This window comes from Lissotriton helveticus, chromosome 2_2 (assembly GCF_964261635.1).
Source record: "Lissotriton helveticus chromosome 2_2, aLisHel1.1, whole genome shotgun sequence".
In the NCBI taxonomy this organism is placed as follows: Eukaryota; Metazoa; Chordata; class Amphibia; order Caudata; family Salamandridae; genus Lissotriton; species Lissotriton helveticus.
Window position 1 is genome coordinate 308,264,837 of NC_136060.1, and position 26,009 is coordinate 308,290,845.

Below are 26,009 nucleotides of genomic sequence, written 5' to 3' on the forward strand. Positions count from 1 at the left end.
GCTGATGCAGATCTCTCTATGACTCTAACTAGATCTACACATAAAACAGGCCATATTATTGATGCCATCTTCTCTAATACATCTTTGGACCTAGATAGTCCAAAAGAAGTTACATGATTTGTTTACTTTGTCTTACCTTTTCCTGGTCCCCGACAAACACTCAGGGAGAATAGGACTTGCTACCTTTTAATCACGCTTGGAACAAAGTAAATGTTCCCCTCTTGACGGAGACTCTTGCAGGCACTAGACCGACATTAACAGGAAATGCTACCTCTGACGAAAGCAAGGTCACCAGCTGGCTTTCAGAAGCTGCCTCTATAGCTGCCCATATAACCACCAGTAGGACACCAAGAGCCAGCCTTTCGGCCCTGTGGTTCATGAGGGAGCTAATGGATGAGAGGAAACTATGTACATCACTAGAATGCCTATGGTGTAAAGAATATAATGCTTCTAGGAAAAGTCAATACAAAAAGGCCCTTAGGGTACATACCCCATAAACCTTAAGCTGGCACGCCACTCATTCTACACTTACAAAATTAATAAAGCCAATGATGCTAAAGATTTTTTTTTAAATGTAACAGACTTCACCGACTCCAAATGTACCACACCCCCTATTAAATCCACTACCGCTCTAAGCTCTCAATTAAGCACCTTTTTTAACTAGAAGCTCTAAAAATTCAGGACAAACTCGTGGAAACACAAGTAGGCAAACCAGTTACTAAGGTTTGCTACCCTATGCCACAGACTCTGGTTAAACTTAACTATGGATTGCCTAGGACCCACACTCCATGAACTCTTCACCTCCTCTCTACAATCAGGTATAATGCCCTCAGCATGGAAAAAAGCAAATGTGACACCCCCCCTGCTAAAAAAGTAACTCTGATCCTAACAACCTAGCAAATTTTCGAACTATCTCTTTGCTCCCTGGGGCCTCCAAAATCATTAAAAAAGTATCAATGTCCAACTGACACAATTCCTGGACAGTTACAGTCTTCTACACCCCCCTCAGATTTTAGGGCCCACTACAGCATGGAGTCTGCTCTGATTGGAATCACTGACTCCATCAAATTCTCTCTGGGTGCTGTTCAAAATGCCACACTGATTCTATTGGACCTCTCAGCGGCATTTGACACAAACTCACATGAGGTCTTGCTGCATCGTCTCACCCAAATCAGAGTAGAGGGGCAGGCTTGTGCCTCAGGGCTCCGCCTTGTGCCCCACACATTTTAATATTTATATGCCGCCATTAGTACATCTTAAAGATTCCTTTGGCATCAGTGCCGTCTCTTACGCTGACGACACGCAACTGTTACTGACCTATTACAATAATGAACAAGAAATAAATAATAATGTGGCCTGTGTGTCAGCAGTGATGGGATGTCTGAAGGCTAACTCCCTGCAATCCAATCTCAATAAAATAGAGGTCCTGCTAACTGTACTGCACCGCCCTCCCCAACCAAAGTTGCAAGGAACCTAGGAATACTTATCTCTCAAGCCCCATTTCTGCTGTATTCAGAACGTCATGCTGGATGCTCAAGATGTTAAGGAAATTTCTCTAACTCCTGCTCTGGAAAGTCCAGAAAACAGTGGTACAGGCTTTGATCCTGTCGAGACTCGACTACGCTAATATCTTATATTTAGACATACCAGACTACCGTATTTAGAAACTACAAAAGATGCTAAACAGGATGTCTGCCTTTGTTTAACCTGTCTAAATACACCTAGACATCTCACTACCAAAGCCAGCTACACTGACTTCCAGTGAAGAAGAGAGTCATTTTTGAAGAACTGACTGTGGCACACGCAGCATTCTACAAGATTGCCCCCGAATATTTACAGGACAGATTGACTCTCTACTGTCCTTAAAGATCCTTGAGGTCTCAGTCAGACCATCTGCTATGTATTCCTTTTACCAGAAGTAAGAAATGGAGCAGTTTGGCCTGCTCAGTACTAGCCGCCAAATATTGGAATGAACTTCCTGTGGCTCTTAGAGGCATCTCTGACTCTAAGGTCTTTTGTAGACAACTGAAAACACACCTATTCAAAAACTGAGCTGGTTTCCCCTCCCTTCTGCTGTAGGTCTAGTGCCAAGACACTCTTGTAGTAGCTTATTATTCATTTATCTCTGTTGCCACAATAATTGTGATATTTGCCGCTGCTAATTTGCTGTACTCCTTTGACCTCTAATAGTACTAATTCAGATGTTTTATGCGCGTAAAGCCTTTAGGGAAGCGTGCAGGCAACCCAGAAAGAATAACCGTTGTTTCTGACAAGGTTGTCTGTTCTAATGCGTATCTTGTACAGGTTAGTTAAGGAGAGGGTCACAGAATATTTTTCTGTTTTTTCAACTGCAAATGGTATACTAGCTTTGTCTGGGGGCCAAAGAAAATCTATCGGTTTTGTAGAACGTTTAAAAGCTGAGAGTATTCATAATCCCTAGATTTTGTGGTCAATTTCAACCAGTTCTGTAGTCTCCCCGTTAGCTACCCTTGTGACTTCAAGGAGAGGAATATTGTGGACCAATGCTAGGAGTGTTAGTTGTGCCAATATAGACCCAATAGACCTGATGCCCAGTGATTAATTCTGTCAAATATCACTTCATAATAAATCAAGATGTGGAAGCTTGTGATGAGGAGGTGAGTCGAAGGTTTGAAACTATAAACAAATGTGTCTTTGATTCCTTGTACTTTCGGGTTCCACAGCTCTCAGTTTCCAGGCAGCCAGGATGGGTTAATAAAGAATGTAGCAAAGGCAAAGTGACCTTTGTGCTTTGAAACGTTGTTTCCACTGAACGAGCCTTTGGTCTCAGAAAGGAAACCACTATCAAGCCATTATGAGAAAGGCAGAGCAATGCCTTAATTTATAACAAGTAACATATGTTCCCTTTAAGAAGGCTTCCCTCCATCTACCCTTCAAGCCAGCCCGATTTGATATGTGGACAAGTGCAATTTGTGAGTCACCCTGGCCCGCCTGCGGGTGGACAGGGATTTCTTCAGCTGTTTGCTTGTCTGCATAATGATCTTAGTGACTTTGTTTTCTTTGGCTACAGGGGATAGGGACCTCGGGCAGCTTTTAGTTGAGAGAGGGGCATGAGGCAAAATTGTGCCCTCAAATTCTTACTCTTCACCCTTTTAATAATTTGTTGAGCCATGAATTGTGGAATAAGTGTGCTGCCCACCTAAGATGGGGGACCGGCAGAGGCCCCTGCTTCTACAGTGATGTTGAACATCTTATATCTCAGAGCCCAAATGAACTACACTCCCTGATTCCCATATATTTGAGCTTTATGGAGTCTTCAGGTCTTGTTTCTAAGCTGAAAAAGTGAAATGTGATGTTGATTTGGCATACTGTTGACAAAGATAAGCCAATTTGTATTATTAATAATCGCTGTCTAGAGAGAGTGGGTCTAAAGGTCTGACTAGTTTTTTATGAAATGTTATGACAAAGGCAGTAGGACTGTTTTTTGTTACAAAAGAACATTATAGCCAATATGCATTTAATGGTGTATTGGTATTAAAATGTGTATACACTATGCACAGTATCATTCCAAGATGGGTGTGCACTTCTGTTTTTATTTTTTTCTTATTTTGTATTCCAAGCGTATGCCCGCCACGTTTAGACAACAGACATTTTCTTTCATCTACTTTTATTATTTGTATTTACCCTTCAAATTGTTGAGTTTTGTGCATGTTTTGTTGTGAATGGGTGATTGGATGAATGCAATAACGAGTAACTACGGTGATTATTGGATGCAAAATATAAACTAGACCTATTGGAATTTCCAATGCTTGTTTATAAAACATATCGAAATAATTCACTTTGCAAGACTCTCCAGGGGACTGGTAAACGTATAGTCCACAACAGGCTACAGAAAATAGTCCGATGATTACATTCTGCATTTTCATTTATAGTTAATAAAACAAGCCAATTTGCGTGATAAAAAACGTGTAAATAATTACAGCTTTTTGATCTCAAATTCTTTTGTTTTAAATGTTTAGATTGCTAGCTCGGAATATCTTGTCTGCCCTACATCCATATACAGCTTCAGTGTCTTAAACTATGCTTCTGTTTATGTCTCATCTCTCACACCAGCATGCAACTCTGGACAGAGCTTCAAATAATCTTATCCAAGAAACAAATTAGCTTAATCCGCTTTAACAGTGGATCATTTATGTTCCTCTGCGCCTTTGTCAAACGAGCATCTTGTTCTGATAGTATGCAGACTGCTCACAAAAGAATTATAATGCTTACTGTTGTTGCGTGTAATTGATTTAAAGCTAACCTAAATGATTTTAATTCTGGGCTATACTGCTACTTAAAATGATTAACAGATATATTTTTACTTGGAATTACAAAATAGAAAAATAAAATATGGGATACTTTTCAACAATTTTTAGTTCATATCGAACAACCAAAATGATTGTCTGTCTATCTATCTATCTATCTATCTATCTATCTATCTATCTATCTATCTATCTATCTATCTATCTATCTATCTATCTATCTATCTATCTATCTATCTATCTCTATCTATCTCCCAGTGTCGGTCGCCACTAGGTAGTTATACTTATGCCTTCTTTTAAATAGAAAGAGCGTTTTTAGGTCGCGCCTGCGATTGCAGGGGCGAAAGCCCCTGCTGTCGCAAAGCGATCTATTGCAATCATTTCAGTCATTTTGCCTGTCAAGGACTAGGCAGAGACAACAGACTGTCACGAGCACGCAGCCGGCCGGAATCGGATCAGGTCACGCGCTCCGATCCCGGCCGGCTGTTCACAACACATGCACACGCAGGCACAGGCAGGCACACACGCAGGCACAGGCAGGCACACACGCAGGCACAGGCAGGCACACACGCAGGCACAGGCAGGCACACATGCAGGCACAGGCAGGCAACCACGCAGGCACAGGCAGGCAGGCACACACACACTCACCGTATCTGCCTCAGAGTGCGCCCCCGCACGTTGGATCTGGTTGGGGTGTGGCTGTAAGAAGCTACCGTGGCTCAGTGGAACTACCCGTGGGATGTACTCTACTGCGAGGTGCTCTCGCAAAGGGTCAGTGGGTCTGGGATCTCACCTGTTCTGCCGCCGCTCCCAGCGCCTCTCTCCAACGTCGCTGGTTTGCCCGAATGGCCGCAGACACCTGCAGGGCTGTGTCATAGCCGGGCGCTGCACTGGGGGCCTGCGGTAAAGCCGCCACACGGGTCCGAGGCCCCAGCAGTCGCCGCCCCATGCCGGGCCGTGCAGGAAACCGCCACCGAGAGCTGTGAGCCATCTGCGGCCGCTTCCGAGGGACTGAGCAGCAACAACACACGGCGGAGCGGGAAGGTGCGCCCCGGAACGTGCATGAGTATATCCCCTACGTCATTACATTTGCCTTCCCATCTGAGGTTAGAGAGGCTTGGAACGCACGCTTCACTTATAGTTCCTCCTTGTGACAGCGTGCGCCGGAAGCGCAACATTGGCGGTTGAAGTGTGTGCTGCTTGCAGCTTACAGCTTACACTCTCGGGAGAATGCCTGGGGCTGTGATGGCTGAGAGTCCGGTGAGCTTCAGGAAGATGCTGGAGCAGAGCGAGGAGCAAGAGCTAGAGGTAATGCAGGATTGTGACACGAGCTATTGGATTTGTTGTTGTAAGGGCAACTCTCGACGCGGGCTAAAATGTAATCGTGTGCGACACGAATAGACAATTGAGGCGAACTCAATCCAGGTTATTCACACGCATGTGTGCCTTTTTAAAATCAACGTCCTACTACATGGCGGAATGTTATAGTTACTAAATAAATAGGCATACTTGCTTTCAAACACCTGGGACTTATTGTACAGCTCGCTGACATGCCGAAGGTGTTTACCCAGTATGCAGCGCTTTTACTGAGATGGAAAAGGTGGAGTTCTCAAAAGGGACAATGCCATGAAACAGTATTCCTGTAAAGGAGCTTGGCATCTGTAAAGAAGGGCATGGCCTTATAGAGGGGACCAGAATCCTCACAAATTCATAAACTGTTCTTTCACCAAATTCTAAGCAACAGTATAATTCAATGTATGCAGAAACATTTGTCTGTGCCATTAGGAATTGTAAGTATGAAAGGATTTTGGGGGGGGGGGGGGGAGAATACAGTTATTTTTTTAAAACTTACACATTTAATGAGCTAGTTCTACAAACTGCCTATTTTCATACTCTGCATTCAAAAGTTTAGCGTTTGGAGGAGACATTTTCACTTTCGACTTTCGGTTTGAAAACATTATGCATAGATATGATGCCTAATAGCTATCCTAAATGTTTTGTTTAATTCTGAAAGTCAGGGCAGCCATGGGAAAGTGAGTAACTAGTAGTACTGTTTGGAGGGCTAAAAAACTACTCAAAGAAAAAGCAGCAATGATAGTGAGTGAGCCCTTTGGGTGCAAGGCAGCCAGAGAGACGCATGCAGCTTTGTGATAGCAGTGTGGGAGATAGGAATGTTTATGCATTTGTTAGAGCCACGAGTTTATCACAGTGACAGAGTAACAACTAGAAATAAAATATAAATAAAAAACAACACTCAACAAAGCTTTGCATCCGTTGCAGTGAATGCTCTGTCTCAGTAACTGCGGATAAAGAAGAATTTTCACTGAACACTTTATTCTCTGTATTACATCTCTTTTTTAGTCTGATCAGCCGAAAATTTGCCCTAAGACCTCATCAGTTAATCATTGCCTCAGTGTTACATTTATAGCCTCACTCTGCCCACCTCGTGAAAATTCCATACATGCGGTTTCAGATCACTGTCCATGATCATAGCTTGTGATCGCATACTTAACGAAGTCCCCCCCTCGAAGTTCCATCCAAGGCTGGGGAAGGGTGATACCTCACCGAGGACATATGTTTCATCCTGAGGGCAAGAGACACAAGCATTGGCATAGCCAATAGGTCTCGCCTTTGGGACCCTATAAGTATTTAATTAAGCAGCACAATATCCTTGGTGCAACACCAACTGTTGTATGGCTAAACACTTATAATGTCCCAAAGGCGAGACCTATTGGCTATGCCAATGCTTGTTTGGTTTGCTAATAAATTTAGCCCCATTTGACGAATCTTCACAAAATGTTCCTCAAAAAAAGTTAATCCACCTCAAAGTTCTGGGGTGCTCTGTTAACCGGGGTCTGAGAAAAAAGCAGGGTACCAAAGCACAAAATCTCCATGCATCTTCAATGAACTTCTTTAAGATGGCTATAGCAAAAACTGCTGAAAGGAATTGCACCAATTTGGCAGGAAGCTAGATCTTGGTCCGTAGATTGTGCTTTTTGTGATTTGGTGTAAATCTGTTCTGTAGTTTTTGAGAAATTAAGGGTCACAAATAATTGTATATCTGGACTGTCGGCTCTGCAATAGGTTGATGGACTCTTTGCGGGACCATCAGGGAGGCTTATTTCCTTTGGGGCATCTCACTCCTGTGGGAGTCGGACTCCCGGGGGAGTGAGCGCTCTGATTGGGTACCAGCAACATGAGAAAAAACTCTGAAGTGATCAGTGCATCTGCACCGTTTATTCGGTCACACACCGCTCGTTTTTCTTACTTAGCCCTTACTGGTGTTGGGGAGGGAGTACACTTCTTTCAAGGGTGCTGATTTGATGAGCCACTCACACTTTATCAGTGTTTGAATGTAACAAACAGTAGCCATTTGGCTCCTCCATTTTGAAGGCAGCAAGCACTCTAGTTGTTGGCAGGGGATGTCTCTAGCCTACTTAACCCCTTCGACGCTCATGACGAGCTCAGCTCGTCATGAGTTACGCCTCTCGTACGCTCATGACGAGCTGAGCTCGTCATGAACCGCGGGTTTTTTAAAAGTGCCGCGCACAGCGGGAAAACGCTTAGCGCGCATGCGGTTAAGACAAGCCGGTGAGCGGATGCGCTGCTGGCGTGCCAAAGGCAAGCCCGTCTGCACCCGTCTCCGCACCGACTGCGCTCAGCGCCAGCCACGCTGCCCGTTTTCAGTTATATCTGGGCCAGCGTTTGTTTTATTCTGCAATGGAGCTTCATTTTCTACCCACAGGCACTCATTGTGAAGGTATAGGCTTTAGTCAGCCCATCTCCCATGTGTGCTAGTTGCACTAGTTCCTTGGCAGTATGTAACTGGACTAAGAATACTATTCACTGGCCTAACACCTACGCAAATATTTCTAGGACAGAATTAGAGATATGGGCTGCCCTAATTATTGTGCGGTCTCGACACACAATTCCACTTCACATCCCAGAGCTACTCCGTGATGAACAATCAGATTTTTTGTTACTTACTGAAACCTGGCTATCAGAGAGCTTGGCCCTGTATATCGCAATGGCGATTCCTGAAGGGACAGAGTGGTCAGGAGAGGTGGAGTTGTCGCAAGTGTTTTTAAACAGTCCCTCAGATGCTTCTCGTTTGATGTTATAGTGCTTCAGGGGGTGGAAGCACTCAGATTTTGGCTCGCACTGTCTGCAAAAACACCTTAACCAGGATTTTAATTTATCAGCCACGTGGATATGTTGGAGAATTTTTGACATCTGTGGATGAGGTCTTATCGGCGTACCTTTTGAAATTCTCCAACTTTACCCGGTTGGGAGATTTGAACCTTCATCTGGATAATATCTCAGAAACATGCAGCCGAATACTCCTTGGAAATATGTCCTCCTGGAGAATGAAACAGCTAGTAAATCAACCCACCCATTCTGCAGGTCATATTCTTGACCCTAGTTTTACTAACTGCCAGATAAATGCCTCAGACTATGTAATGAATGACTGGCCAGACCATGCCACAATTTATTTTGCATGGAAGGTGGAATAGGGACTGATAGGCGCAAGAATTATTCCTTCTCTTCCCCATAGAAATTGGTCTAAAACACAGGCTGAAACGATAACAGCCCCTCTTGGTACCAGTATTCCCAACGGTGTATGGGGATATGAAGGTGGGTTCTCGGGCAGTAAATGATCGGCTATTGCAGATGGCAAATTCTGTGGCGCCGGTTAAGGAGAGTTCTGGTACAGCTAAGAAAAGACGTTCATCTGCTCCATGGTTCAATGATGAACTCCGGAGTCCGCGTAAGCTGTGTAAATCGAAAGAAGCTGGAGGAAGGTCTACCTGCTGGCAGATAAGGAGTGCTATAAAAGTGCACTGAAAGATTATCACCAAGCAATTAAGATGGCTTCAAGTTGACCTCTTTACCGGGAACTTGGCAGGCTCTTGTTGCAGATCTAGCGACATTTTTTAAATTGTAAAAAGATTCACTCATCCAGATGCACTTCAACCACCATTAAAAACTTCTCCAAAGTTGTGTTCACAGTTCTCAGACTTTGATAACAAAATCAGGGGTATTGTGGAGACACTTATAGGAACCAATGGCCCCCTGGAGACGGGTTGGCCAAAAGAGCAGCTTTCAACCTCCATGCGGTCTTCAGCATGCTCCCTCTATGAGTTTAAGCCCATTTAACTGCAAAAGTTGTAGCAAGCATTAAGAGCCTGTAAATCCAGATTGCCTGATGATCCATGTTGTCAGGAGGACGGGGAAATACCCCGATTAGAGGCAAGCCGGAGGCGGAGTTGGAATCCATGAAATCACCCTTCTTGAGCCTATCAGGTCGGGGAAGGACGGAAGAGTCGAAGACGACGGGGAAGGTAGACGTGGAAAAGCTGTTCGTGGCAAGCGGGACGGGAAAAGTCTCGGCGTCGGGCTGCGACATAGACCACGGAATAGGAGCAGGACCCGAGAAGGCTGTTGGGACCCAGCTGTCCAGAGAGAGCGTCCGCGGAGTCCAACACTACCCCATCGCCTGCCACCCCCCCAGGAGGAGGGTGGCTGGAACAGGTACAGGGACGTATCCTAGGGTTTGTGAAGGCACCGTGAGGGAACAAGTAGGCAGTCGGGAGGTCACTGCTTCTTTTCTCCTGGGCTTCACTCTTAGGCAGACCCGGTACTCCCCTCACAGTCTATCTTCCTCCCTTGCAATCTTTTTAAGAAAAAGCAAGTCGACTGACCCTTGTTTTTCTTTCTTTCTTTTTTTTTTTGAGATCTTGTCAAGTGTTGTGAACCCAACCAAAGATCCTACCAGGAACTCTTGACACCAAGAGCTCGCCTCCGAAGGTGGTTTGCGGACTGGTGAAAATAAGAGGATCCCTCTTCAACCGATGATTGAATATTGCACACTTACCTGACGAATCCATTTAAAAATAAAGCAATTCCTTTGGGAAAGAACGGAGTGTTTGCTCATCATTGTAGGCCCTAAGCCTCCCCTAATTCCCTTTTTGCGACACATGTCCACCGCGCATTCTTGTGGCTAACTGTATAGCCATTAATCCTACCCTCAATCTTCTCCTAAACAGCTCCTTAAGCATAGCCACAAGCACTAGCTAGTGGGAACAGGCTAATCTAATACGCTTGTTATAGAAACCATCAGCAGACCAGCCGGTTTTGGCTAATTTCCAACCAATTTTGTTGTTGCCAGCTTTCTCTAAGATTCCGGAAAAGTGGATTAATCGACAATTGTCTGAATACCTTGAACAACACCATTAATTACACCCTTCCCAATCTGGTTTTGGACCAGGTTTCAGTACAGATTCCACACGTGTTGAAGTCTTGGACACCATTAAGCTGGCTGTAAACCAGGGGAAGCAGGTGGCATTGCTGCTCCCGAATTGGCGGCTTTCAATGCCATGTCCCATTCTACTATACTGCAACATTAGGGAAATATTGGTATTAGGGGGCCCGCATTGGCCTGGCTTCATTCATTTATTTTGGACCGCCTTCAAGCGATCTGGATGGTGCCCTACTCCTCTGAGCCCAGGTTTATAGAGGTTGACGTTCCCCAAGGCTCTGCTTTGAGCCCAACACTGTTTAATGTGTATATGACACCACTTGCTGCGCTGATCGAAGCCTTTGGCGTGCAGGTAGTGTCTCATGCTGACGGCACGCCGATTGTCCTCACTTTACACAGACATGTTCCCATTTCCTTATACAACTTCAAAGCATGCCTCTCAGCTATGTTCCAGTGGATTCATCTTAGCAATCTGCAGTGCAACAGTAGTAAAATGGAGATTCTGCTATTTGGTACACCTCCCTCTTCATGGAATGGCCACTGTTGGCCCAGTTATGTGCTGGCTCCACCAGTCCCTATTCTGTAATGCGGAACCTTGGGGTACAATTTGATAACAGAACTTCTTTTGATGCACAAGTCGGTGCTGTTGTGGGCATGTGTTACGGCCTCTTAAAATCTCGGAAGAAATTTCCATATCTGCTACCAGGGCAGTACCAGGAAATGATTTTGCACTCCCTTGTCGACTGGACTATGCAAATGCCCTCTATATGGGCATAACAGCATACGAACTGATATGATTGCAGCTAGTTCAGAAAGAGTCAGCTCGATTTCTATTAAAAGTACATAAAATAAGTTATATTCAACATCGTCTCAAATGGCTGCATTGGCTTCCTGTCAAGGAGAGAGTTCGGTTAAAAGGGCTCATGCAGACTCACAGAGCCTTTCTCCAATCACTGCCACTGCCTGGCGAAAAGGATTATGCCATATCATCTGGCCTGACCTTCGCTCTCCTCTGATGCTTTGCTGGTGGTGGTTCGAGAACGAAGAGAAAAATATGGGGTGGTTCATCCTTTTCTTTCTTTACTGCCACTGTTTGGAACTTGATCCCTTTTTAGCTTCGGACGATATTGGATGAATGCATCTTCAAACGCCGTCTTAAGACCTGGCTATTTGAAAGTGCATTTAGTGTCTCGTTTCACCACTAATAGTCTGCGAGCCTAGTAGCAGAGGGACACCGTTTGAATAGCTATACGTTCTATAAGACCGCTGATTGATTGATAGTCAAATGATTATCATTATTAAAGGACTCCAGTCTATCTATGAGGCACTGCAGCTCAATAGGTGCCTGATCAATAAAGAATAAGTAATTCAGGTACATTATTATGGAAAGGTCCTCACCACCTAGCTTTGCTGTAAATGACTGTAAATTTAAAGTAAGTCAGACAATTATGAATTGAAAATCGTGGGTGCAGTAATTGCAGCTTTGGTTTAGACACTGTGTGTCCTACTCTAATAAAGCTAACACTGTGTTTTGGACTGAAAATTATGTATTGGTATAAAATGCCTGGATTAGGTTTAGCACACATGCCTCGATTCCTAGGGTGACCAGTTTACTCTACAGGAGCTTCTATTTTAGATCTTAGCTTCCCCAACAAGTTCTTGAGATAGGAGAATTTAACACTGTTTACTTAGGGTCGCATTTTCTTGGCTTTCCAGGAATCGGACTGAATGGTATGCCTTGATCTCCCGGATACCTGTTTCCACATTCTAATAATCGACTGAGACAGTAGGAATATCTGATCTAATGTGACAGACCCCCAAATTACGATGTTGCCTTTTTGGTTTCTTCTCAGCACCAAACGTGATTACATGGGCAACAGTCAAGGCTACCATTTAATGAGAGCATCAGTGGCTTCCAAAGTTTTTGCAACAGCTGTATATTGGAAGAAGTCATTCTAGACTCCAACACAATTGATACGCTTCATTGGGCAATTCTGGACATTTATATGATGCAGGCATTCTGATTGGAAAAGGTGTCAAGCATTCTGCATATGGATCGTGTTTTTAGTTGAACCAATTCTAAGGAGCTTGAAAAAAACCTTTGTTTTAGCCCTCAGGAGACAATGTTCAATGATCAAAACTAAAGGGGATGATGAACGGAGTGTCCCCTTTGGTTTTGCAAATGTTCAATGATCTTCACAGTATGAGGAAACTTTTTATCAGCGCTTTGAGACTGAGAGGTATCAGGCTACCTGTTGGGAAACGTTCCCTACACAGTGATGGGCATGCGCCCATGCTCTGAGTGCCCCAGCTCTAACAATATCCATATCCTTGGTAACGATTTTTGATCATGGATGAACACTGATCATGCGTGTGCGCCATGACCTAACCCTGTCTCACAGATTGGGGTCTTTTTAGAGCAAGAAAGGTGCATAAAGCATTACCCTTGTAGGGGTAGAAGGCTACTGCCCTTATAAAGAGTTAAGTAGCATGAGCACGGTGGTGGCACCATACAAGTTTTGTAATAGTGATCAATATAGTAAACAGGCCTATTTACCTTTGTCACTGGAGTGAGCCCTACTGGTCCTATCATGTAATGTTCCGCTGCTGTGAACCTACTTCATCTTTAGCCTACATTATGTTAGTATGTAGCGCTGTGCAAGTGTGTTTGCATGTGCTTTCTCTATTTTATGTGTTCTTGAGTAGGTACAGTACAGGGAGACCTGTGTGTTCTAAGTTAGAAACCCAGTGCCTTGGAAGGACATGTGGAGGATCCATTTGTTGGGGGATCCCTGGGGAGTGGGATCTGCGGACCTGTTCGATAATGACACTTTGCCGCTCCGTGTGCAGGACTGGGAAGGCCCCTTTAATTCTTCCTGGATACAGCGGGAGGAGGAACCGGGAGGAGCGACGTCAGCCTCTGCCCTCCTATCAGAGGATCACGCCGAGCAGAAAGGAGGAGAAGCTGAACATGGAAGTGCGCAAGCCAGAGGAGCTGGGAGTGAAGCTTCCGTGACAAGGAGGAGACCAGAGGAGCTGCAGGGTGGTCCCCGACAAACCGGACGTCCTGGAGCCCAACCGGAGGGGCTGGGAAGCGGACTTGCGCCAGGAGGCCAACGACCCCATGCGTTGCCCTGCCACGCTCCAGGAGGAGCGTGCCTGGAGCACGTCTGTGTCTGCAGGGGCTCTCCAAATCACTGGGAGGGAACAGGTAGAGCTTTGGCACTTAGGTCTGTTAAGAGCAATTGCAAAAGACTGGAACGACAGTGGAGAGCAGGCTATGGGGAGACGGCTGTGGTCACCTATAGAACAGCTTTAAAAGAATTCCACAGCTTGATAAGGGTATCTAGGAGGGAGTACCTGACCGACCGCATCTATAAGTCAGATAATGCTACTAAGGAGGTGTTCATAGTGGTCTACTCCTTCCTTAAACCCAGTGTCATAGAGACCACTGTGGATCCTTCTCTTGCTCTGTGCGAAAATATCTCCACCTTCTTTGACACTAAAATTCGGGATGTATATAAATCATTCTCTGTCTCGGTGGAGAAGGAGAAATTTGATAAGAGGGAAGCACAAGACACAGAATCGTCTCTTACAGAGTTCACTACTATTTCACAACGGGATGCCTTAGCTGAAATTCTGAAATTACATTGTATAATTTCAGATAAGGCATCAGGGGCGCCTGATGATCCTTGTCCTCCTAAATTGTGGAAGGTGATGGCCTATTCACTGTCGCACATTATGATGTGCATCTGGAACGCCTCCCTGACATCCAGCATCTTTTCAGACGTCTGGAAACATGCCACTCTTCTCCCGCTGAGAAAAAAACCAAGCAGGGATCCAGGGGATCTGACCAATTATAGGCCCATCTCTTTGCTGCAAGCTCCGGCAAAGATGTTGGAAAAACTGGTGAAGCGGCAGCTTACCAGTTTTATTGAAAGGGAGGCCCTCTTAGATGACACCCAATCTGGTTTTAGGGCAGGTTTTAGTACAGAGACAGCTCTTTTGGAGGTGGATGAGTTGGTTAGACAGGTGGCCGATTCAGGGGCATCCACGATGTTGGTGCTTCTGGATCTGTCGCGGCATTCAACACCGTCGACCATTCCCTACTGGCCGGGAGACTACAGGAACTGGGCATTGGTGGCACTGTTATGGCCTGGCTAAAATCTTATTTGGACAATCGTACACAGAAGGTTGCTCTCCAACCATTTCTGTCCAAAGCAAAACAGCTCTGGTGCGGAGTCCCTCAGGGGTTAGCCTTGAGCCCCCTCCTGTTCAATCTGTACTTGGCCCCTTTGTTCTCCCTGATAGCCAACTGGGGGATCAAAGGGATCTCCTATGCGGATGACACCCAGTTGGTGGTCACATTGTATGAACAGCAATAAAGTCAAGCTCAATGCGCTAAAGACAGAGGTGCTGATTTTTGGGAAAGAGCCACCCCCTGCTCCGGCCCTCTGGTGGCCTACAGAAATGGGCCCTCCCCTGCAGATTGTATAAAAAACTTTGGAGTGAAGTGGGAGGCTGACCTCTCATTTTCGGCACAGATACGTCAGGTGACAGCTACCTGCTTTTGCAAACTAAGGAATTTGAAGAAAGTCCTGCATCTGCTGCCAGAGGAGTGCCGGAAAAGCATAGTTCATGCCTTTAGTGACATCTAGGCTGGACTATGCAAAAGGCCTCTATCTGGGCTAACCAAAGTATTTGGCCAAACGCCTGCAGCTGTTGCAAAATGCTGCTGCGAGGCTGATTAGGCGAGTGCCTTTTTGTGAACATATCTCTCCCCATCTAAAAGCACTTCACTGGCTCCCAGTAGCCAAGAGAATTGAATTCAAGGCCTTGACATTGGCATTCCGAGCCATGCATGGAAATTGCCCTAACTATCTAAAACAAAGATTACGTGTATATAAGCAATCTAGACCCTTGAGGTCCAATTCACAACTTTTACTGTTTCAAGAAGTTGCGCTTGGGGGGGCAGAACTTTTACGCTTGGGGCAGCAAAAGTGTGGAATTCCCTGCCCAGTAACTTCCGCACCATTGAAACTGACACCCTTTTCAGTAAAATGGTTAAAACCTGGCTTTTCACGGCAGACTAGGGCTCGGAGACCTGGTTTGTGTCCTTTTTCTGACGCACTACTGGCATCTTTAGCACCGGGACACCTCTGTTGGAGGTAGCTGTTGCGCTTTACAAATGTCTGTATTATTTGAGGGTGGGCACCGCGTTCTAGCACAGGTTACACGTGGTGGCGGCGCCCGGTGGTCCCTCACACTCTCCTCCCTATCAAAGTAAAAGCACACAGAGCCTTCCACTGACCAGTGGTTTCTTTGTTTTCTTCTTTTTTTGGGGGGTGGGGGGAACGGTCCCTGTCGGTATTGAGGAGAACAAAACCCTCAGAGCACCAGCAAGCAAGCCTTCCCGGACGCGCCTGAGGACAGAGACACTGTCCCCAAGGCAGAAAGCCTATCCTAGTTTCCTTTTGGCCTTAGTCAATAAAGACGTGTGCAAACAACCGTCCAGGTGTATACTGCTCTTCTTTAAAGGCCCAGTACCCTCAGAGTATAAACCTTCCCTCAGGGGTACACAACACAATCCCAGGCACATTTGTTTTTGGATGGGATATTGGAGTTGGATGGGATATTGGAAGCGTCAGGTGCTTCTAAAGGGCTCTTTGATTCTGGAAAGGTCACTGGTCATTGGGGCTTGTTCTCATTGTCAAAAGATAATGAGTCTGATTAGGAAAAGTTTGCAGAAACAGGAAATTATAAAGAGCAAGAATGGGTACTTTGTAACCTTTTGGCAGGCATATATCGGTGAGATTGACATCCAGATGTGAAAATCTCGAACCACTCCGATGGCCTGGTTTGCGATGCTATCAAGCTTGGAGTTACTCCTGCTGTGAAATACTGTTTCGTGGACAAAGGACAGGACAGAGGCATGGATACTTCAAAGCGGACAACACCCACAGCACAAACTTCAAAGACTGACACTCTAAAATCACATCTGTGTCTGTAAACGGATTATAAAAAGGTGAGCTTGAGCCTCCCAAAACTGGCAAACATTGAGCAGTCAACTGATGCATTATGTCGTTGTGGAGAAGCTCAGTACGACTTTTGCCTGTTGTGACCAGGACTGGGGATCAAGTTATGCTAGTCTCCCTGCTGGGTGAGGTGATATCACCCAGGAGAACTAAGACCATTTGTTCTGAAGCCTAGAGCACCAGCTTCTGCCTGCTGCTGAGACCAGAGGTTCCTGTGGAGGAGGAGGAGGAGAGTGCCTAGAGGGAGCAAAATCCTGTGGGGATTCTATGTATCCCTGAAGTGCAGCGTAAAATTCCAGTTCAGTTGGGACTGCAGCACTGATTGGGCTGTATGCTCGTGTGCTGCTGCTTGTGACCCCTGTATGCCAGGCCTGTACCACCGTGAAGATTAAGGGTCCTCGCCTTGGTGCATCGCTGAGATTGAAGACAGTCATTACCCTGTGCAGAGCTGTGACATGGAGGGACCATCAACCTGCTGTTTGCGGCCCTCAGATGTCAGGTAGGGGCAGCTGTGAAGATTAAGAACTGTCGCTGTGGTGCATCACTGTGACCAAAGAGGGCTGTTGCCCTTTGCTGTGCTGTGTCCGGGAAGAGCTGTCATCTGGGGTACATGTGTTCGTGGTGCCCGTATGCCATGTAGGCATTGCGGTGAAGAGCTCTTGAGCAATGTGTGGAAGTGAAGCGTAGCAGGTTGCGATCCATGTAAGCAGAACATCGACTCAATTGCCAGAACCCAGAGGCCACCTGAGACCTGCCGCTGGAATCAGGGAAACTTACCGCAAGACCGAAGGAGTGCTGTGGATGTCTGCCTCCTCACCCTCAGCATCCATGCTAATCCTCCTCGCCGGGCCACTGACCTGCGCCCATGGCTTCCGTATTGTAACGCCAGCGAGAGCGAATAAGACAGCCTCTGTTGAACTTCTTAGACTCGTACCCACTAGCGGGCCTAGCCTAAATTTGACCTCACATAAATTGGGAATATTCACAGTCCTTAGACAGGGAAGTGTGACTTAGTATGAAAGCTGGCCTTGCGATATTATTTGTGGTGCCCCTTATTTCACTTTGTGCTTGTTCATAAATGGTACTTTTTTCATAAAAACAAGTATCTGGCTGGACATTCATTTATTGGCGTTGCTGAGTTTGACAAGCGTATTTTGAGTCTTGTGCCCATGTAAACCTTGCACCTCCCCGCCCCCCAGAAAAGAAGCCTTGTACTGTTCGATCCGCCCTACCACTGAGAGTCAAGTGTTGATGGGGTAGTACTTGGCCCAGTTACTCATAGCCCATAGTAGGTAGGGACCCTGGACACCAGGAGTAAAAGACCTTCAGCCCCACGGTAGGGTCCAGTAGCTCCTGCTTGTATGTGGCCCTCAAAAGGGGTTCTGACAATTGACACCCAACAGTGAGAAAACCTAATGGATAGGTGTCCAGAGTGTAAGTGCTTCATATGTCATTTCCAATCTATGCCAGTAACACAATTAGTCCACTTTGTATGCACAAACTCTGCACACGTAAATAATGGGGAACACAGGGTTAGGAGTAGGCCTTTAGGGTACACATGTGCGTGGGCGCGTTGAGCTGGGTTGTTGACAAGTCAACAGTCCGCCTTGCACTTTGTGATCATTTGAGGGGAGATGCAGCTAGCCTGTGAGTTGGAACTACAGTGGTGTGTCCTCTGTACACTTCTGCCACGTCGGTGTGAGCTGCTCAGCATTGGATTTACTTTTTAAAGAGCAGGTAGGCGCGGGGTTGAAGCTTTAGGGGCCAACTCACAGTTACATTCAAAATAGACTGTAACTGAAGCTGAGTTCATATGTAAAGCAGCATTCATACTTTCTAGCTACTCTCCTAAACAAAGAAGTGCAAACTGACACAGTTCTATCCATTTTTCATCTTTTTAAAATTTTTACGAAAAGTCTAGATTCTCCTACTCCGATTCCATCCCTCAACAATCTTACATTTGATATAATCAAAAATGTCATTTTGATTTAAGTGCATCTCCTGCTTCAAAATATGTAAAGCCTTGAGATGTATATACTTTTCCATTCAAAAGGCTGCTGTCCTTCCTCTTTTTGGTGTCTTCTGGTTATCTTAGTCAGGCCTTTCTATCATTCTATGATGTTAGGCTGACATTACATGTATTAACAATAGAGAGCTCTTACAGCAAAACAGTAACATATAACACAGTTTTACGGAAAAAAATGCAGCTAATTGCTTGATTCTGAAATACTACTCTATGAATGACAATGTACTTCTCTTGGAGACAAGTGCCCGGTGTCCAAAGCACAATATTTAAAACTCCGAAAGCTACTAAAATCACAATTTCCACATTTCGACATTAGCATATTCAGTGAAGGCATGTGTAAGTAACGGCGCATGAATTGTGTGCATATATTTGAAGCTTTGCCAATGGTGGTCTGTACATAATGTAAAGGAAGACTTCTGGTGTAATTCTCACCCAGCTTTTTAACCTTAAGATGGCACCTGTGAAGAAACTGACCTGCTTTTTGAATGCCTCGCAGCAGATCCCTGGGAACTTTTACCGAACTACCTACCCCCTGCCCCGCCCTGCTCTACTCCTCTCCTCTTTCCTGTTACTAACCTTTGCCCTCACCTGTCCTTGTCCTAGTCCCCACCCTGTTTACCTGTGAATTTCCCGCGTCATTTGAGAGCTAGCTTGTCTGATGCCCGATGGAGCTACCTGGTTTAGCTATAGGGGAGACAGTCTCTCCCCTTGGAGATCCGAGCTTGCTCGAATCTCATGAAATTCAGGAAAGCCCTTAAAACCTGGCTTTATGAGCAAGCCTACAACTGATGTTCCTTTGGGTAACTTACTCTGCCTCCCTCCTATAGCGCCATGAAACCAATCGGTGTAAGTCCGCTCTATAGATCATTCTTAACATTAACAGGTCGGGGATTCCCTCCTTGGACGTCACCTACCCAGTCGGTCTTTAGCCAGACTTCCTTTCGTGTCTCTTGTCGTCTCTTCCAGCTTCCTCCCTCTATTTATATCTCTCCTTCTCTCCTATCTCAATGTACTGAGACTGAACTATTTTGTCTGATGCCCGATGGAGCTACCTTGTTTAGCTATAGGGGAGATGGGCCGTGGATTCCCTCCTTGGTCGTCACCTACCCAGTCGGCCTTTAGACAGATTTCATTTCGTCTCTCCTTGTTCTCTCTTCCCCTATCCTCCCTTTCTCACCTTCCCTGTTCCCTCCCCTCTACGCTCCATTTATTTTGCCCTCCATGTTATGTAAATGTTTCTCATTGAGGCCTAGCTATTTGGCCGAAGCCCGGTGTAGCTACCTGATAACTATAGAGGAGATGGGTTTTGGATGCCCGATGGAGCTACCTGGTTTAGCTATAGGGGAGATGGACCGTGGATTCCCTCCTTGGTCGTCACCTAGTCGGTCTTTAGACAGACTTCCTCTCGTCTCTACGGTTGTCTCTTCCTTTATCCTCACTTTCTCACTTCCCCTACCCCCCACTTCCTTTCTCTCTCCTTTCTCTCCTCTCCTAATGTATTGCTGATTGTTTGATGTAATGTGTAATTGTTGATCTTTTTCTGTTATACTGTTAAACCACATTGTTGCACTTCTTATGGTCCCTCCTGTCATCTCCTCCCGCATCCTCCCTCTATTTATGTCTCTCCTTCTCCCCTCTCTCAATGTATTGAGACTGAACTTTTTTGTCTGATGCCCGATGGATCTACCTGGTTTAGCTATAGGGGAGATGGGCCGTGGATTCCCTCCTTGGTCATCACCTACCCAGTCGGTCTTTAGACAGACTTCTTTTCGTCTCTCCGTATTGTCTCTTCCCTTATCCTCCCTTTCTCACCTCCCCTGCCCCCTCCACTACTTTTCTCTCTCCTTTCTCTCCTCTCCTAATTGTATTGCCTATTTTTTGGGGATTTATTGTGTAATTGTTGAACTTTTTCTGTTACATTGTTGATTTTCTGTTATATTGTTGATTCTCATGTAAAGGCCTCTGACACCTCCGGGTCTAGCCAGCACTATATAAAACTTTTTAAATAAATAAAATAAATAAATAAGTCTAGTTAGTGGCATTTCAGTTATTGCCTCAGGTAATTTGCTGAAAAGTACTGTCCGTAACAGGCAGCATTACCTCCACTCAAATATATAAGTCTGTAATATACAAGATGCACAATAAACTCTGCACCAGGGAATTAACCTGCTGAGCCATCCCAAGAAGGTACACTCAAAGCACTGTAGGTAGCAGCTCTTATCACAACTCATTGTTGATACCTTGTCCAGAACAGAATGATAGGCTTACCCTCCTGGGATTCAAACGTGTAATTTTTATAATGTCAAGTGTACTAAGTGAAATGCGCATTGGAAAGGCCGTGCCCCTGGAAGAGTTCGTTTTCTTGGAACTGAGCCTCCTGGAAAGGAGCTTGACCCTCCCCTCTAGCACACAACCACCTCTGCATTTATTAGATTGAGACAGCCTGCGCACAGTAGGCAGGAGAGCACAGATGTGAGACCATGAAAGATGTGCGTCATCTCGCTGAGAGGAAGAAGCATCTGCAGAGCATGGTTTGCACCACCTGCAGCGCCACTTGTAATATCCCCCTGCATTTTGAATGTAAGCATTACCATTAATGACTCTTACGCCTTTTAATGTGGGAAAGAATTAAAGACACAAACTTTGATGTAAAACTGTATAAAGAAAGTGGCACCCATCTAGTGGCTAAATTGCACAATGTGAAACTAGGAAAACGGGGATCAATGCTAGATTCTCACCTGATCAAGGTGTGCGATCTTAGCCAATAACCTTTTACACGGTGCCTCGTTTTCCCTTATCATTACGTTGAAAGAACCTTCAAATAGAAAGTTTCAGCATGCACTGTGCACACACCATTCTTGTAGTGGACGTTAGGATTGCTCCATCTATAGCAATAACTTAGACTGCATGTTATGCCACATGTTCGGGCACAAATGACCGAAAGCTCGCTACTGGCATCCTCATCATGGCAGTGGGGAAAGGGACGTTAATTCTTTTAAAGTGCACCTGTGCTGAGTGTTCTTTGCCCACTGCCCTTTCCATTATACAGCACATAATACCTCAGAAGATTTGTGGTGAGCATTCTATGCCAACTGACCTTCCCATTATACAATACATTTATTTGATAATGGATGATTAAGTCAATTTTTGTTCTTGTTTGGTACTGAAACTGTATCTGGGATAATTTCAATAGGATTTGAAAAATGTTTGTTTGTGTACAGTGTATTATTTCATTTGTAACTTCTAGAGATTTTCCAACCAGTTTGTGTGGTGTAACTAGCCAAAGTTCAGATACGTCACTTCTAGTATGGCACCAGGGAAAATGTCATGTGATGTCGCTTCCTGTGATGATATGAGGTTAAAGGTTTTCTGATGCCACTTCCTGTGACGTCTTCTGTGGTTCAAAGGGCATGTGAAATTATTTCCGCCACCCCTCACATTATAGTGCATTGATGTCCATGGATTTACTGCCCGTGTCTGAGCCATAAAGCAGAATGTCATTAAATGGCTGTAGAGCAGGTGGTTACCTTCATGAAATCAAAGATCTGAGACCATTCTTTCAGTCACTTGCCCCATGAATGAATCATTGAAGATCAGTCTGCATGCTATTTGAAATGTCAGACTGACATGGAGAAACTGATTGCTCTCCTCCTCCTTCAGATATGAGATTATGAAGCTATTACTTATACTATAATTCCAACCTTTCTAAGTTTAGTTGTGTAAATTAGGAGTGACAATACATTGGAAATGTTTGCGAATACCTAAAAATTTACATTTTGTCGGTGTGCACACCTTCCAGCTGATCCTCCCCTCTCTGAATACCCATGTTACCACCCTCTACATACGACTGACAATTCATCAATAATTGCATATTTTCTCTATTCGCAAGTTCTATATTCTTGTAATTATTGTAATTAGGGCCACATAATTAGGTATGCATAGGTTACTTTTAGTGTCTGCGTGTTGAATCTACATGTGTTAAAAGTGGCAGGCTGCCAAACATCTTTAGCAATACATAGGACTTCACAAATTACTGGATACTCACTAGACAGGCTTCAGGCCCAGAGGAAAGAGCAGAACAAAACTTGAGAACATCAATGATGATCTCCTCATCATCTAAGATGACTATCGTACACCAGCATTTACATTCCACATATTTACTATGGCGAAGCACAGAGGAAATGGCAAGATACTATTAACTTTATGTGAGTGTCGATGGAAATCTGAGGATGGGCCTTGAGCTGAGACATTCCATTCTCCAACACCATAGTCAACAGATCAGAACGTGTGCATTTTACTAGTCCGCAGAAGGGCCTCACATTACAGAGGATCATCATTGCCTCCACTGCTTTTGAATATACATGGCGCCAAGCCCGATTAACTGGAGCTCAAATATAGCTATTAAAGGTGTAGCAATATCTGATTGGGTCTGTTCAATTACTTTTCCTAATATTTTTCCTTCTGCTCTTTACACACTTTGTACTCTGAAGAGTCACAGTTGGGAGTAAAAAAGTTGGGCTGGAACGCAACTCAGAGTTGATCTCCAGTGGCTGGATTCCGTTGTTTTGTTGTTTGTTACACATGATTTGTAAGAACTTACTTAGAAAGAACAAGTTTTCTCAGGTGACACCCACCTTTGACTAAAGAGCCTGGATCTGTTGGATGAAGTTATGTTGCATCTGCTGCCATATAGTTAAAATGGGATCTAATGCTGCAAAGAGAGATACAATAAATAGACTCCACTTCTAGCATAGTTTCTTGGTAAATCACTGAATCTAGCTTTTAAAAGATTTAAGTCTGGCTCCTTCATTAGGATTGCCCAGCCAAGGTATAAATAGTCCAAACAATAAGGCAGCTCCACAGTGTGCCCGCAATGCGCTCTCAGCAGCAATTGATTTTTAAGCATGTTGATAACTGTTGGGTAAGTGATCCCATTCTGCTAATCTTCTGTTTACACAGCCTAAAACATAAGGTAAAGATCTCCATCTGTGCATTACGATTTAGTAACATAGTAGCAATCCCTGAACAATTTCCCATGCTATCTTTTAGCATGCGAGTGCAAGTCCAAATATTTAAAATCTAATTTTGAATTAAGTTAGTGGATTTTTAATACAACCTTTATTTTATATCATTTCAGACATCTTTGGCAATGCGCTTTGCTCAGGAGGCTTTTGGAAAGCAGTACAAGCAAACGGTGGGACTGGATTTCTTTTTGAAAAGAATCACATTACCAGGTAAGAAATAACCATTTAAAACCCTCACTTATGTGATGTCAAAATTAATTCAGCGCTGTACAAATGCTTTTGCGAGAGACCCATGGTGTCATTTTTACTCTTCTGAAATACAGAAGCATATTAAAGCATAATGTAGGTGGTGAATTTAAATAATATTTCCCAACAACTCATTTTGAGGGAGGTGATATTCTGTACTCCTTACATTTTTGCCAACATGTTTTGTCTTGTTTCTCTTTTTCATTTCAGCTGTGCCCTCCACCTTATATTGGTATGGGTGGCCTATTAATTGGGCGATACTGGGCCTGTTTCTGTCCAGGTAACACTACATAGAATGGCTACTAATGTCTTATTATGAAACTCGAGAGGCCTGTAGACCCCCCTGATAGGCAGCAGACTGAATCAAAATAATAGATTATATAATATCGGTCTGTCTGCCTCTATTCTTGTTTACACAATGGAAGACAGCTAATGGACCCAAAAAGCACGTAACATATCAATCGGACAACTTAGGATGGTGTGCAAGAAAAAGACAGGCAACGTTTAAGATCAGGCACAATATGAAGGGAAGATATAAAGAGACAAGATTATTTTCATTATGGGGATTGGTGGCTACATTATCTAAATGGGTACTACTTATGAATGACTAACTTCTCAAAGCCTGAACCTTGTTAGTCATGTTGCAATTACTATGAAGTGGGATATAGTTACCGATTTTGGATGCATTGATTGTTTCTGTCAAACATTTCACGATTTATGACTGGCTCCCTGTTTGGGGTTGACCGCCTGAAGTGTTGATTTTAGGTCGAGCCTGGCACCGCCCTTCCGCTGTCTGCAAGACTTGTTGTATTCCCTGCTACTTGACTCAGGCGTCACTCTTCTTTGCTGGCTCCTTATTGATTCCGATACATCACTTCAGTTTTTTCCTCAAGAGCACCGGCCAAGTACAGTTTTCTTATGCTGTAGGTCTTGTGTTCCTTTGAGGACTGCTTCTTTTATTTCCCGCTTGTTTTACACTTTGAGTGCCTATTCCTAGCACTGTGCGCCGTTTATTTGATCTTCACGGGCTGCCGCGCGCATAGCTTTTATCTAAACGGGCGCTGCGTTTCATGTTTCAGCACTGCACCCACCCGTTTTCTTGTTACTGCCTCCATGTATGATGGCGCTGGTCTTGGGAACATCTATCTCCCTTACTTCTTCTGCCTAAGCCACCCTGTCTGTGTTCATCTCCCTACACCCTCCCTAGTTAAATTACTGTTGACTGCTTTGCCAGGGCATTTTGCCTAATGACTCTTGTAATTAAATCGATTTCACGTTGTTTTTCACCATTTAAAAACTATGGACTGAAAGACACTTACGTGGGTGGCTCAGCAGCAAACCACACCTTCTGGTGTTTGCACGCAGGGTGTCATCATACCCGAGTCCATGCACTCCAGTACGTGAGTCATACTGGTAACCATTGCATCGTTCTTGACAGCCCCCAAAAGGGCTTCTCAAACTGGCCCAGCTATCGCTAGCATGTCGAGTGAACTGACACTGCTGATATCCCACATTACAAAGCGCCAGATGTTTCCAAAGAAATGATTCCCACTGCTGTACAGACACGCTGCCTTCCCAATACCCACGGGTCAGCTGGAGCCCAGCTGTGACAGCAATTCCCTTGGGAAGAATCTTGCACAGCCAAATACCTCTGCGGTCATGGGCTCACTGCACAGAGGCGCTTTAACCTACAGTCTGTTAAAGTAGTTGTATCCTTAATGCAAAGGTGGGAAGCCCTTGCTGGGCAGGATGACTCTAACCCTTAGGGGGTTTGTCATTCACCCTAGGGACTTAGAATTTTAGTGATATATGGGAACACAGAAACCCATCAATAAATTATGTATCATCTTAATGTATGCCCCCTGGTGACAAGATGTGCATGGGATATTTCGAAGGGGTCATAGACTTATTTGAAAAATAACTTTTGCTGCTGATTACATTCCATGTTTTAACTTCTGCCAGATTTATCAGCAGCTATTTCATCCTTTGATTTCTCCTTCTTATTTTAGTTTATTTGATAGCTTTATGGAGCACATATATGATCGGAAGGTATTAGAGTGGTGTACAGTGGCCCATCCACACATTGGTGGTTACATAGACTGTGAGGTTACAGTGTTCTATACATCTTACGTAGTT

At 44.7% G+C, this 26,009-nt stretch overlaps 1 protein-coding gene across 1 annotated transcript in view; it reads left to right on the forward strand.

Annotated features, from left to right (window-relative positions):
• RAB28 (RAB28, member RAS oncogene family) overlaps window positions 1–26,009 on the forward strand; it is a 671,449-nt gene that overhangs the window by 11,739 nt on the left and 633,701 nt on the right. Inside the window, exon 2 of the mRNA XM_078678464.1 lies at window positions 23,741–23,837. Coding sequence (XP_078534590.1) covers window positions 23,741–23,837 — 97 coding nt within the window. The remainder of the gene's footprint in view (window positions 1–23,740; window positions 23,838–26,009) is intronic.